Source organism: Triturus cristatus, chromosome 4_1, assembly GCF_964204655.1.
Source record: "Triturus cristatus chromosome 4_1, aTriCri1.1, whole genome shotgun sequence".
NCBI lineage: Eukaryota > Metazoa > Chordata > Amphibia > Caudata > Salamandridae > Triturus > Triturus cristatus.
Genome location: NC_140585.1, coordinates 305,437,815 through 305,453,274, shown reverse-complemented (window position 1 = coordinate 305,453,274; position 15,460 = coordinate 305,437,815). Strand labels below are relative to the sequence as shown.

At 42.8% G+C, this 15,460-nt stretch overlaps 1 protein-coding gene across 1 annotated transcript in view; it reads left to right on the top strand.

Moving 5' to 3' along the window:
* Positions 1-15,014, top strand: part of CACNA1C (calcium voltage-gated channel subunit alpha1 C) — a 2,189,932-nt gene extending 2,174,918 nt beyond the window's left edge. The window contains exon 49 of the mRNA XM_085652198.1: positions 9,393-15,014. Coding sequence (XP_085508324.1) covers positions 9,393-9,686 — 294 coding nt within the window. The 3' untranslated portion in view covers positions 9,687-15,014. The remainder of the gene's footprint in view (positions 1-9,392) is intronic.
* The last annotated feature ends 446 nt before the right edge of the window (positions 15,015-15,460 follow it).

Genomic DNA, 15,460 nt, shown 5'->3' with positions numbered 1-15,460 from the left:
GAGCTGACGCATTACCCCAACTGTGCAATGCATCCTCAATGCCAAACTTCGCATCGCAAGCCCTCATCGACGGCATTCTCAAGGACAATGCAGATCATCGCACTGCAGCCTCGCTGCATCTTGGAACGCATCATTGACCCGGACCCACGCAACGTTGTGCAAACCAGGATGTAGGCTAATTTGTTCAGCGGGCCTAACTGCATCTGTGTGGCTGGCCCACGCTCCATCGAAGTCGGCCTGAACTTGTGACTTTGTCCTGCTCCCTGGCGATCCGGTATACAGAGTTGACATATTGTGCTTTTTGGCGCTATTTTTAACCAAATTTTTAAAGATGAAAATCTTCTATTCTACTGATTGGACTCTTGTCATTTGGTCTTGTTTTATTTATAAAAAATCACCCTATATTTTTATTCTAGTGTTAAATACTTTTGTGGTGTGTTTCCAATGTGTTACTGTTTGAAGTGTTGCACAAGTACTTACACATTGCCTCTGAGTTAAGCCTGACTTATCTGTGCCAAGCTACCTTGGTGTAGCTTGGCAAAGGTAGGTTAATTTGGGGTTTGCTTGTGACTGCCCTGTGAGAAGAATTGTGGTTGCTGCTTAAAAAGCGTTTCACCCCCCCAAATTCTTACAGGTATAATAATGAATTAATTAAGACAGCAACATCGGTTAAAAAAGGTAACAATAATATGTGAACCAAGTGAGGATAAAAGGAAAGACCCTGGAGGAAAAAAAATACAGTAAGGGATAAAGGAACAAGGGAAGAAAGAAAAGAAAAAAAAAAAAAGTATAGAACCATAACAATATTTCACTGGGTAGACATTACAGCTAAGCAAGAAATATTGAGACAGTGCACTCGGGCCCAGGTGGGAATGTGGGAGGGGAGGGGAGAGAATATTTATCTGCTAGAGTCTTTCAATACCATCCCCATTCAGCAACAGTCCCATATCCGTCCTGTTATACCACACCTCACTCACAGAACAATCAATACCACACGAATATCATTGGAATTCTTCACTCATCTGTGTAATCCCAGTCGGGTGGGAAAGAGAAGTAGTCCATAGACATCAATCAACACTTAGGCAATCCTGGAAAATCTGTTCCTTACCCTGCGCATGGTCAGGACTACGCTGGCCCCACTGCACTTCCCGCGCCAGCAGTGCCCCTTCACACTCAGCCCATATCTTCAATTCACACCACCATCCCTGGAAAGAGGGGCCTGTTGGAGATTTGCAGGTGATGGACAGCTGTCTTCTAGTAAGTATCAATGCGAGGTCAGCAAATCTGGTGGTGATTAACCTACCTTTGGGCCTGGGGAACAGTTCCAGTGAGCAAACTGACGGGTATACTTCCAGTGATCTTTTGATAGCCATGCTAATCAAGCACAGGACAGTGTTCCAGTAGGGTGTAAATTTAGAACAGTCCCAACCCATTTAAAAGAAAGCCACGTCTTCCAGTTGGCAACGAGGGCAGGTGGTATGGGCCCCCAGGAATATAAGATTAATACGTTTAGGGGTCAGATACACTCTATGCAAATAATAGTATTGAATCAACTTAAAACAAGCGTTCTGGGAAACCTGGGGAGTAGATGACAGCACATTAGACCAATCAGAGTCTGTCAGCGGCAAACCCATGTCCGTTGCCCACTACTCACGGTGGCCTCCCATGTCGCAACTTGCCCAGGTGAGTAGTGCCCTATAGAAAATGGTGATTGTATGAGTGTGGCCAGAAGTGGAGCACAGTCGTTTTGGTTTAGACCCTCGTGCTCCGGCAGTTCTGAATCTGCACAACCCCAAGATTGGTGTAAATCCAATGTGACAGCGCAATATAGCAGGTAATGGTGAAATGGTGAGGAGGCATGTTGTATTTTTCTGCCAGGTCCTGGACAGTCCTCAGACCGCCATTGGTAGTAGTCTCCGAGAGTGGACATACCTCGATGGCTTAATCATGCAGCCTGGACCAGTCGTCCCTGTGAGTAGGATGTAATAAGACCTCCTTGGGATATTCTCTATCAACGGGCATTTCGACTTGGTATGTAGAAGGGAACAGGCCCATGTGAACCAAAGCGTGGTTAGTAGGCCTCCAGGGGATCGCGTCATCTAGGTCGTTACGAGAGCAGGAAGTTTAGCAGGACAGGTCAAGAGGGAATGTATCTGGAGCGGTGAGCCAGTCCACCCCAGCGCTGATACCCCCAGTGAGCCACGCATCTGAGCTGGGCCACCATATAAGAAAGCTTAAGATCTGGTACAACCATCCTGTCCTCATAGCTAGGTAGGTGCAGCTTAGCCAGAGCAATTTGACGTCACTCCAGTCCCCAAAGAAGATGTAACAGTTGGCCATCCGCCTCTCTGATCAAAGCTCTGGGGAGACGGATATATAGGGCAGAGAAATAATTTAAGAGCTGCGGGAGGAAGATCATTTTAGATAACACTACCCATTACATTACCTATAAAGGCAGTGACAAAAAGAACTGTACAGACTGGCTTAGTAAGTCCAGAGCAGTTCTCACATTGCCCTCAAATAGGACAGCCTCGGGAGGATAGCTCTGCTGGAGTACACTTAAGAAATATCTACAGATGGGCCGCTAGGAAGACCACATTCATTTGTGAGGAACTACTGCCTTGAAGAACAAACTAGTATGTACAAAGGGGCAGGCAGAGACCAAAATTCTTATTTTCTCTGATGATGCTTTGTTAGTCCCAATTCAACCATGTGAATCTACTATACATCCAATTCTATTTAAGCCTGATGATGGGGAATGATTCAAGCATTTGAATCCATGGCAGATACTAATGTTGCAGAACTGGTTTTCAAGTAAGTATCTTTTTTGTACACCTGACATTACTCGCATTGTTTACACTTCTGGTTGTTCAGATGGTCAGTTCTGAGCTGGACTGTTTCCTATGGAGAACATTTTATGGGGAGCATTTTTTTTTTACCCAATTGTGTTTTCTATTGAATTATTACTTTACCTCATGGAATCCATTTCTATTGCCTCCCCATACATACATCCATAAAGGACAACAAAATGTTGCAGTGTTTATTTTTTTAAGTAATTATAATAGAGAAATATCATTGGTTCTTAAGTTAACATGAAGCAGTATTGTGATTTAAGTGTTTGACATATGGTGGATCGACTGATATCAAGTCCTGCTTCATCTGAGGTTTTGTCTATAAAATGACTGAAAACTAAAAATATGCCGGACGTGGAAAGCACCATCATTTCACCATACTCCTCTGAAGTCCACTTACCACATGCTGACAGCCTCTCCACAGCTGCTTGAGTGACATATACCATATAGAAACAGAAGTGTAACTGTATGCTTACTAAAACCATTCGTAAAAAGTGCATTTATGATAATTCAGCACAGTAGGGATCTTTTTATAATAACATGCAAAAGTTGCCATCAAGAGTCAAACGCACAGATGCATGATGAAAATGTATTTCTAACAAGCACACAAAAAGTGATGGGAGGAATATTCTCAAATAGCAATTGTTGCATTCCTCCCATCACCGCGTGCGCATGCGTGCATGCACTTGTGTGTGTTATTTTTGCCAGTTCTTAGAGTAAAATAAGACAAAGTGCAAATGGAAAGCAAAAGTGCAAGTGCATTCTATTTACTAATATCCAGCCAGTTCTTTAAACTAAAAAGACATACGTAGAAATACAAAGTGGCGAATATAATCTCAAAAACCCAATTCTAACAATATCTGTTTCGTACCATGTACAGACATCTATTGAGAAATATAACAAGTGTGCATACAGGCCAGTACTTAAGATAAGCAAACACAGTAAGATGATGGAAGGAGTGCTGAAACATTTCAGATACTCACCCCCAGTAACTATTAGATCTGGGTTGAATCCATCATCGTTCTTTTGCTCACTTTACTGCCCCAGTTCAGAACCAGTCATATGCAAATCAGTCTTGGCCCTGTTCCACCAGGGAACATTCCAGCCTGAACAGCCAAGCCAGGTCTTTCCTGGACCGGAAACAAGCATCCTGGGACCGGTTTCGGGGTAACATCCATCATCAGCCAGGCTAGCTTGAATCCAGTGGCAAAGTGAGCAAGAGACCCACATCTGGTCACACCCTGCCAATTTAGGGCAAACAAGCAACCACAGTAAGATGATTGATGGAGCACTGAAGCTTTTCAAACACTCACCCCCATTCACTATTAGATCTGGGTTGACTCCATCATTGTTCTTTTGCTCACTTCATTACCCCAGTTCAGACCCAGCCATGTGCAATTCAGTCTTGATCCTGTTCCTCCTGGAAACAGTCCAGCCCAAACTGCCAAGCCAGGTCTTTCCTGGACCGGAAACAAGCATCCTGGGACCGGTTTCGGGGTAACACCCCACATAACCCCGGCTAAAAATTAACGTACTCCTTGCCACAATGGTATGTTAGCATATACGATGCACTGGCATGCACCCCTTTCCATGTACACACCCCTCCAATATTCATTATAAACACGTTACTCTTATATGTTGTATTATTGATTATATCATCCATCACGTCACTCAGTTGTAAATGTTCTCTGTATCTTGACAGTTTGCTATGTAAAGCAGTTGAATTTGAAATACTTGTGGAGCATTTATGGCAACCTTTTCAGGGGTCCCGTGCAATCAGGGGTTAGTGAACCATGTAGGCTGAAAATTAACGCCAAGTATGCCCATTTAGCAGTTGACTCTTGTTGAATTGAGATTGAGCAATCCACGGTTTACCCAGGGAAGTGGTGTGAGGTTGGAGCATTCAATAGGCATCAAATAACAGTCAGTAAATCGCTTTTGTGATATTATTTTGGTTTAAAAAAAAGTACTCAACACTCAGAAAATGGAAAATACTCTGCATATTTAAGAGCAGGCATTTAGCAAAGGAAATTGTGCCCACGATAATCTGAAGAACAGTCAATGGTAAAGTGTATTGGCCGCTGGATCTTCGAGGGGGATCTCAGTGAAACTATTAGCAGAGCTCTTGTAGTTGAAGTCTCTGTCAAGAAAGCATTTCAGTCCTTCAGACAGATGCATACAGTAATCAGTGCTATGTCTTAGTACCTTTCCATTCTTGGTGGAAAGTCTGTGAAATTCTTTCATGGGAGGTAACACCTGCAGGCATTGATGATTAGTGTGGGCAGCACTGTGTAGGTGTTGGATGTGACCCTCTGCAGGATCACCCCCAAATATTTTGCCTTTAGTCTCCACTCTTACCTGAATTAGATTTTGTTGGCTTTAGGTCTCTGTGCACTTAACCAGTGCTAAAGTGCTTTGCTCTTCCCTTAAAACATGTCTTATACCCAATTGGCATAATTAATTTAATTATAAGTTCCTAGTAAAGTGGCACTACATGTGCCCAGGGCCATTCAATTAAATGCGCCTAGTGGGTCTGCAGCACTGATTATGCCACCCATTTAAGTAGTACTTTAAACATGCCTAAGGCCTGCCATTGCAGCCTGTGTGCAGTTTTAAGTAAGTAAATATTTTGGATGAATTTGAATGATCAGTTGACAGTGTTGTAAAATATGTATATTTCCTGGTGAACTCACAACCAAACATACTTGAGATGGACTTTCCTGAGCTAGCATCTTTTAAGAAAAGTTAAGATACAGAAAATCTCTAGATGGCATAGAGGTACAAGCCATTGACTTGACTCATAGTGACCCAGGGTACGTGGGATAAGGAAGGACATTCTCCTAGGAAACATACTATAGGCACAATTGTGTTTTTTTAGCTCACTTTTCCGCCCTGCCCCGGAAACAAAGATCTGAAAAGGGAGTTTAAGGAGGCCACAGTGGCCCACTCAAATTTAGTACTCTGAAAATCCCCACCCATCATCAGCAAAGAGGGTTCTGAAGAACAAGGGAGCTCCACCTATAGCTGTTTATCTGGGAAACTATGAATGTCAAAGTATTCCAGTTGCCACTCCGCAAATACACATTCATTGACAAAGCCAGCACGCCAGACATGATCTAGGGAATGTAGACTAGTATAGTGCTGCTGAAGAAATTGATAAAAGTTAAGAAACACTATTTGTAGGCTGCCACCACGGGGACATGTGAGTTACCTTGTAATACTGTTAAACACAGTTGAATGTATGAGACCTTTCTCCAAATGGTTGACAAGCCCCCACTTGGGATCAAAATCGCAGGTAAAAAAAAACAACCTTTCAGATGTGTTAAACGCAGCAGTTGACATTTTACACAACGCATGATGTTCTTGATGAAAAAGGAGTATTACTAAACATTGATCAAGACATATTTATGTAAGGCATGATGGAACAAGCTATGCGTGCGCCGCCGGTACTAGAAGGGCCATATATTGACGAGTTCCTGGCAGATTTACCATACCCACAGGCCCTGAGGGTATGCAGGATGATTTGAAAGGGCCCATCACGAGGGCACAAATCAAGGAAGCTATAGGTGGGCTAGCGCGTAATAAAACACCAGGATTGGAAGGACTGCCGATAGAATTCTACGCTACTTTTCCAGAGATCCTAATCCCACAATTGTAGGAGATATACAATGAGTCCCTCGTACTAGGACATCTTCCTTGTACCACCATTCAAGCGCTGGTAGTATCATTACCCAAACCAGGCAGGGCTTTATCGGATATGTCGAGTTATCGACCTCTGTCATTATTATCCACAGAATACAAAATTCTCAGTAAGATCCTGGCAAATAGGCTACAGCCCTATCTTAATAAACTGATCCACATTGATCAATGTGGATTTATTCCAGCCAGGAGCACCTCACTGAATATCCGTAGATTACATCAGATTATGTCAACGGATTTTACACATCACCACAATGCCGGCTGCATATCATTAGACATGAGGCAGGCATTTGATACACTATCGTGGGAATATATGTTCAAAGCCATTGCACGATTCGGTCTGCCCCCTGAATATCTTAAATGGATTAAACTATTATACGCCGCTCCAACGCCAAGAGTCCGATCTGGGAAATTAATCTCTAGTGAATATGACATACAGAGAGGCATACAGCAAGGATTCCCCTTGTCTCCCATATTATTTGTTCTGGCGTAAGAACCACTGGCACTCCGACTGGAAGCTACACAATGCGGTCTCTCTATAAGCACTGCGACACACTTAGTGTCAGCTTATGCCGACGACCTAATACTATACGCGTCGGATATACTGGAGGGCCTGGGCCCAGTCCCTCGTATTTTTGCCGACTTTGAATTAATCTCAGGTCTAGCCATTAATGAATCTAAATCCAACGCTTTCTTTTTCCACGATTGCCTGCACCCGGACAATATCCAATTTGGGTGTTGGAGGGTAACCTCAACAAGGCGATACGGAGTATCCGATCCCAGGTGGCTTTCTGGGTTACGCTTCCCTTATCAGTTATTGGGCGCATAGCGTTATCCAAAATGGAGGTGCTCCCTCGCCTATTATATTATTTTACAAACCTACCTTTGGTGGTACCACCGACCATTTTTACCACACTAGACACCATTTTACTAGATCTTATTTGGGGTGCGGGTCGTCGCAGAATCAGTCTTAAGAAATTTCAGTTGGACACGAGGGGGGCGGCCTAGGAGCGCCTGACTTTAGGGCATATTATTATGCATGCCAATTACAATGGTTATCTGACTGGGCGGCAGGACGTAACTTGCAGGAAATGGATTACACTGCTAGACATACGTTGCTTCTGCCACACAGCAAACCTCCACCGACACTACCACCTCTGCTGCATACTGCATTACAATGCTGGAAGAAGGCGCTAAAATACACCTCCACCGGTGGGGTTTATGCAGATAATATTCCGATAGTGGGTATACCACTAGCAGTGGCAGATTAACACAACAGGCGCTCAGGCCCTGGTTGGATGCGGGGGTGGAGTCTGTCGGGGCGTTCTTCAATGGAGGGACACTGATGGACCATGACGTATATACAAGAGAAACAGGGGCACCTAACACGATGTACATGACACATGCTGCCCTTTTACATTATATCAAACAACACTGGGCTCCGCGGCGGGAAGAACCCCAAGTGAATGGATTAATTAGGTCTCTATATTATATGGGACACGGCAGTCACCCTATTAAGTGGTTGTACACTAGCGCACAGCACACATGCTAGAGTCCCCTTACACATGCTTCGAACACAATGTGCGGCAGATATAGGGCGAGAGTTCACAGACAAGGAATAGGAAAATATGTTGGAATACCCACGAAAAATACCTCGTAACGACAAGTTTTTCGTTTATTCAATGTATGATTTTTCATAGTACTTACTTGACCCCTGGTAAATTACAAAGAATATACCTGGCTACTGCCCATCACTGCCCCCAATGCAAATTACCAGCAGCAGGTCTCCTACATATGCTATGGGCGTGCCCGAGCCTTGGGGAATTTTGGACAGGGGCGTTGAGCTCATTAGAGAAAACTACTCAGGTGGGGTGCCATTGGAATGTTTACTAGGTATCCGTAATTGCAGAAAGACCCACAAGGTTCAGTTACGCTTTCTGGACTTGGCGCTCATATTGGCAAAGAGGTCTATTACTATGCGTTGGAAATCGATCAAGGCCCCCACGGTGGGCATATGGCATAGTGTGCTGACCAGGTGGGTGGTGGCTGAAAGCCAGGCACTGCGTAGAGAGGAGGCCCGTGGCTTGCGGAAAACCCCAATTTCTTTGGAATGGGACACAATGGTGGAAACCCACAAAAGTGCCAATCTTTATGATGTCCCCGATGCCCCACATACACAACAATAGACAGAAGTATGGAGTTCCCAGGCAATCCTGGGTGGATAGGTCAAAACGTAATGGTATGATAAGTTTATTCATTTTACTGCAATATGGGGTGAGAGGGATAAGCAACTAGGATTTTATATAATACAGTCAGATCCTGGGGAGGGTGGCGGTTTTTTTTTCTCCAACAAAGGGTGGTGAGGGGTGTTAAAGGGTTATAGTTGAACAGTTTTGTACATACGCATGCTTTATGACATAGCTGACGGAAGTCAAGATATGGGGAAAATTAGATGTCTCTTTTTGTTTGTAATGTGTGTTATCACATTCTCCAGCCATGAATACTGATGAACATACTACTTCTTGCATGGAGACCCTACAGGGGACTTGTATACTTTAATGTGTCATGAAAGTGTAGTATGTATATTATATGGACAATAGAAGAAGAAAAAACAAAAACCCAATAAAGTTTGTTTAAAAAAATGGAACAAGCTATGCAAGCGTGCAGCCTGCCTATAAGCCTCTGTGGCTTTTCCTTCTATCTTAGAATGGTTTTAATGAGGCGATGAGGGAGGGGACAGAATGTGATCTTCAGACTTGTGCTTACCTTGGAATTTTACTAATTGATGCCTTTTCTTTCTTTTTCTACCTCTTTCAATTCCTTGCTGCCTGCCGACTGAAGGTCTTGATTTCAGAAGGACTCGTGCAGTTTGCCCAAGACCCAAAGTTCATAGAGGTCACTACCCAGGAACTTGCGGACGCATGCGACATGACGATAGAAGAGATGGAGAATGCAGCGGATAACATCCTCAATGGCAACAGCAAGCAGAGCCCCAATGGCAACCTGTTGCCTTTTGTGAATTGCAGGGACCAAGGGCAGGACAGTATAGAGGTGGAGACGGATGAGCAGACCATAGATTGTACAGAGACGGAGGAGCATCTCCAGGACAGTAGGAATTATGTCAGCAACTTGTAGTTGTCAGGGCTGAAGCAATGATGTGTTTTTTCTGTTTCAATGTTCCTAATGGGTTTGTTTCAGAAGTGCCTCACTGTTCTCGTGACCTGGAGTAACCGGAACAGCGTTCTTCATTCTTTTGCGTTGGGATGAGCAGCAGCGTTGGGTGGTTACACAAAAGCTTTCCAGGAGTCAGTTCAACCCAAGCATGTGCCTGTGGATGCCGGAGGCCAGAGGGAGCTCAGCTCCCTCTCCTTCCAGCCCCTGCACAAGGAACAACTGCAGCTAAGCAGTGCGAAGGAGAAGCTCATCTTGATGGATGGCCCGGACAGAAAGGACCCTGCATTTTTCACCTTTGCTTGTTCAAAAAAGAGGAAAATGAATCATTTTGCACATGTTCTGTAAGAGCCTCACACGTCTCCCTAGAGCCAAGGCCCTCAATACTTTGAAAGGAATGTTGGACTTCTTCTGCCGTGGATTACAGAACCTTGTTCAGAAAACACGACAGCGATAACGTACTGCCTTAGAGTACAGGAAAGGCAAGTAGCGATCCAGCGAGTCCCTGCAGTTAAAAAATACTGAGACTTTCCACCCTAGCCAGTAAGGTGGAGCTCAAGGGCTTGGTTTGGATCCCTAGGTTTGATCTGAATGTTTCCGGGCAAAGCTTGCCCTTGTCAACCCATTCACTACACGGGTACGATGATCTGAGCCTCTCTCACTCCGCCCCTCGAAATAAAGTGTTGGCCAGCCTCACCACTGCCTATCCAGCTCAGGCAAGCGGAGTTCTACCAAGCAGATAAAGCTCCGGCAGTCAACTTTGCCTTCAAGGTGCGTGGCTTGCCCACACATTTCAATGGTGAGAAGAGGGGTCTCTGCAGATATCTCTTGGTTGCAGTGGATAAGATATTTTCTTGAAAGCATGCTTCAGTTTGGTCAGGTTATTTTTTTAACTTTGTTGGAGGGGATTTGCGGTCATTGAAGGTGAGGGGACAGGTGTGGCGTGAAAAGCAGAAGGGGTTTTTGCACCACTTTCTTTAGATTTCAACATCTGCAAATGTGAAAATCTATTTTGTTTCTCACCGTATCATTTACAGAAAGCAGTTTGCTATTGAAATTCTGTATAACAAAAGGGAATGTAGCCTGACAGAAGAGATAGATTTCTGCACCAGAAATTGTTATTTTTTATTTAATAGAAACAGTTCTTTTTAAAGAAAAAAGAAAACTAATTTAAAGATAGTAGGCAATGCACTCGTTATAGTCTTGCACATTGGAGTGAGTGGTTGGCATTTTGTAGTAATATGTTGATCTGTGGGCATGTGAGTAGTTGGGTGAGTCTGCCAGGGTGCGTGCAGGTCTGTTTTTTTTCTGTGCACGCGCAGTCCTCTTCTTCCTACTTTTTAAACCTGCAGGAAATCTTCTGAATCTGGGGCCATTGGGATGCAAAAAAGATATATGACATTTGGGAAAAAAACAATGTCTCTGCTTGGGAAAAAATGAATCGGTTACTCTTTGCATTTTCTGTTCCACAAGATATGCAAAAGCAATGCAATAATTTTAATTTTTGAAAAATATATATGATTGTGAGTTGTGTAGGCATTTCACTTGTATAGAAAAAAACAAGAAATTCGAGAAAAAAATCCAGATGAAATACCTTTTCCCTTTGATATATTCCATGTGATGTTTTTCTTGCATTGATAATGTTTCTGTTGAAGAAACCGTAATACTTGAATTCAGGTCAGTTTCAGTATTTTTGAACTATTTTTTTAAAATTGAATTGCAGTTGTGCCAAGCGAGTATATGAATTGAGTTTAAGTTTGTTCCCAGAATCACTTCTTGTATATTTTGCTGCATGTAACTCCTTTAGTATTCAGAGTGTGCCAAGCTTTACCTTTTGGACTTTTAAGTGCTTTTTCTACATGTGGTCAGGGAAAATGGAAGTAAATGATTTTTTTTGTACAATGAAAAAAAATATTCACATTGTTGTAACTATTCTACAGTCCACTGACAGGTATCCCCATGACTGATTTTGCATATCTTGTGTTCATTTCCCTTGAAATTGCATGGTGAATTCATTAGTATTTTGCTTACTGAATTCATGCCTGCCTTTGTACGCAGTCTTTGCACCTCTCTCGTTTCGTTTAGTTTCTGTTGCTCTTTTTTCTTCTCTTGGGGGGGGTGCTGTCTGGCTCGTTTGTCTATCCACCCTTCTACTTTTTAGAAGATCAACTGGCATCAGCAAAACTACATGGAGGTGTATGATTGAATCCCTAGAGAAGTAGTTGTTATAGAAGGCCTGGAAGTTGTGCATGTCCTGATCACCCACTCTTTGTATGAGTAGATGTTCAACAGTGTTATCTACAGAGGTAGCCTTATCAGTTGTGACAAAAGAGCTATTCAAGTTAGTAGTAATAAGGCAAAGGGGCAAAGCTGCTCACATTTTATTGGAAAAGAAGTACCCCTGATTTAAACACGTGAACTTGCTGTGATGGTTGACCTAAGTCTTGGAATGGAGGATGTTTTTCTCCGACTGGATTAAGGATTGATCCCTTTAAATGTTAATACTGAGAAAATCCTGATTCTAAAGTACTCCTATTACTGTCATATATGATGTAGTCAAATTATAAAGCCATAATAGGAATGCAGCTCAACAATGTAGCACTAGGTCATTTTGTTTTGCTCCTACATGTCATCTACTCGTAAAACGTTTAGATTCTTACCATTCACGGTGGAAAAGAAGATAATTTATTTTTGTGTGAGTGGGTAGGAGCTTAAATCATTTACAATGGAAATCGTACTTATAGTTCTCAGTAGCGGGTTGGATAAACAGCTCATGAAAAGGAATGTCTAAGTCACAAATCCACATTAACCACCTGGGGGATGTTCAAATAGCAAATTTAAATTAGAGTTAGTAATGCACTCAAAATTACGTCAACGGTCAACAAGAGTTGGGACCATCCTGATACAATGTAAACACATTTCTATTGAAAGCATGCAAGTTCTAAAGGATGTCATCACCACTAATATGGAGATGTAACAAATAATTTAATCACTGAGTGATCAAAGGCACAGTGAGGGGGCCTTGGGTCCCAAGTGACACTTTAGCTATGTACCCTTCTCACCCTCATTCATTAAGGATGTAAGGGGATTGTAAAACTTTCCTTGATGAATATTTTATGTAAAGACGTTCTCTTCTATTGTAACCTTTTTTGGCTTACTTCAGGATTGAGGTCTGTGTGATTGCACCAACTTCCCCTTAAGCCATCACTATGTATGATTTCACAATTATACACAACCAGGAGTGTCCCTGCAACTCACACAAGAGGACTTATTAATTACTTGTGCTGAGGGTGCGCATCCTATTCAATCACACTAGGTGATGACTTTATCAATCACTAGGACAGTTTCCAGACACTCACACTGGATGTTGACCTTGTTGATTACACTGATGACCACTCAAATGAGGACCACCGGACGATGGCTTAACAACCAATACGGATGGGTGTTTGGCTACTCCACATTAGAGGCTGCCCACATCGGTCGAATTGCTTGATCAAGGGGCTACCATGGTCTCTCACACTGGCGCATGCACGTTGTAATCAGTGGATGGAAAGAGGATGTGCATTAGGGGTAGTCAAATATGCTTAAATGTCCCTGGGTGCGGATGATTAGGATGTCTTGCCTACTCCAAAATGCTGCCCCAAATTGTGTAATGTAAAAAATAACTAAAGAATTTAAAGAGAACATTTAATTCCACTATACACAAAAACGCACACACACTTGCAATAGACTGATCACTTATTAACAGTTTATAAAATTGGTTTCCTCAGGAAATGGCGAAGCCATCTTTTTGGGCAGTCCTGAATCTACTTCTGAGCTAAACTAACCTCTGTCTCTAAACCTGCCCAATCCTTTCTTCACACTTGCCAAATCCCAATTCCTGTCCTGAGCTAACCCAATTACTCTCCCTAAGTTTGCCCAAACCTTCTCTTACTACTCCTCCCCATGCTTGTGGAAATTCTCTCCTAGACTAAACGTTTGCCTTTGTATTACCCAGATCCATTTTTCTTAGCTGTACTCCTCTGTTACACTAGAGGTAGCCTAGTCCATCTGATGAGAACGAGACCTATTCCTCACTTAAAGCATACGTCAACCAAGAAATTCCTTCCTGGTGTTAGTAATGGGTGACAACTATCTACCTGAATAGGCAAATTATAGAATTACTCCCTTACAATAAAACACCACATTATGATAGCTTACTGATTAGCAGTTGTTTTATAACCGTTCATTGGCAACTGTTAGTTGTTGTTCCAATTATTTAAAATCACACTACAACCCCCTACAAATTAGCAGAGATGACTGCATGGCAAGTAGATCCTCACGCCTGTTTCATTGAATTCTTACCTTACAAATTAATTGATTAGCATATTTCCTCCTTAATGGTGTAAGAGAGAAAGGCTTCAGGATCGAGGACCAATTAGCAGTTGTTTTTTACTGCTTTTCAGAGGTATCCCTACTGGAGGTCGACAAAGGGGAAAAGCAACAATCCACAGATCGACAGAGTTTGCTGATGCCAGCTATGAGGGGGTCCTAGTCTTCAATTGGGAATTTGATCCATTACAAAGAATCCTCACCAAAATTTTACAGCAAAGGTGGACTAAGAATTGGGTAATTATGCCATTCCCACTGTCTGAGTGGATTAATATTGCTTCCCTTTTATTGGAGTGGGTGTCCGGTACAGTCACTCAATGGTGGGTTGAAACTCCAAGAGACTAAGCAAGAAGTTTTTCCTTTATACATGCCCAGAAAGAAAATGCACTTCTTGTTTTATCCTTTGAATCTACCTTCTTTACAGGTCAATGGGCCACCTTACTGACATGGTTTGTTGTTTAAAATGTGGTCGCGGCTCCAGTACAGACCGCAGAGTATTTCTCATATGTGGTTTATTTTCCATTGTTGAGTGGCTAATGTTTGTGATCAGGCGGGCATTTGGATTCGGGAGCTGGCATTTCCTGAAATAGAGAGCCATCAGTGCTCACTTTTCTTCAACTTCTTCCATTCTGGGCCTCAAGATGCTGCTGCCAGATAGGTATCCAATATGTTTCTTCCCCCATAACTGTCAGCTGAAAAGAACTCTCTCTTCAGCTGGGATCCTTCTCATCATCGTGTATAGGACAGTATATTTCCTGCTCTCCTGTATCCGCCTCGCTACCCCAAACGTTTTCCTTCCTCCCCCACGCAAACAGACCAACAAAAAAAGGGACAAGATGCATTTTTTTACATTTCTTGATAATTTTCAAAAGCAATGTATCATTGTTTTCTTTACATTGATGCCAATATAAGAGTTGTATGGGTCTCACCTGGACTCCTGTGTTATTTTCTGTTTGAAAGCTCAGGTTGATTGATGGGGTTGGATGGACGATGTGAGGAAGTCTGGATCTGAATGCACAATGGTGTTTCAAAGAAAAGGCACTTACCGTCAACAACTACACAGAGGGTCTGCTACAGCTGCTTTTGTTTATTAACTCAAGGTACAATGTCACTTAGGAAGTTGGGAAGGAGGCTACGATTTGTGAAAATCATGACTGGAGAGTATGGGTCATGCACAGTAGCACTGAAAGTTATCTTAAATTACACGTGAAGCTGAACCTACTATTGTGGATGCATCTTCCACATCCCCCAGAGAAGGAATCTGCTTGCCACTCTGGTGAGTATATTCATGGCCCCATTAACGTCTGGTGGAAGGATGAGTTGTAAACATCTGGCTACAGTTTGCAAGCGTACATAACAACCATCGG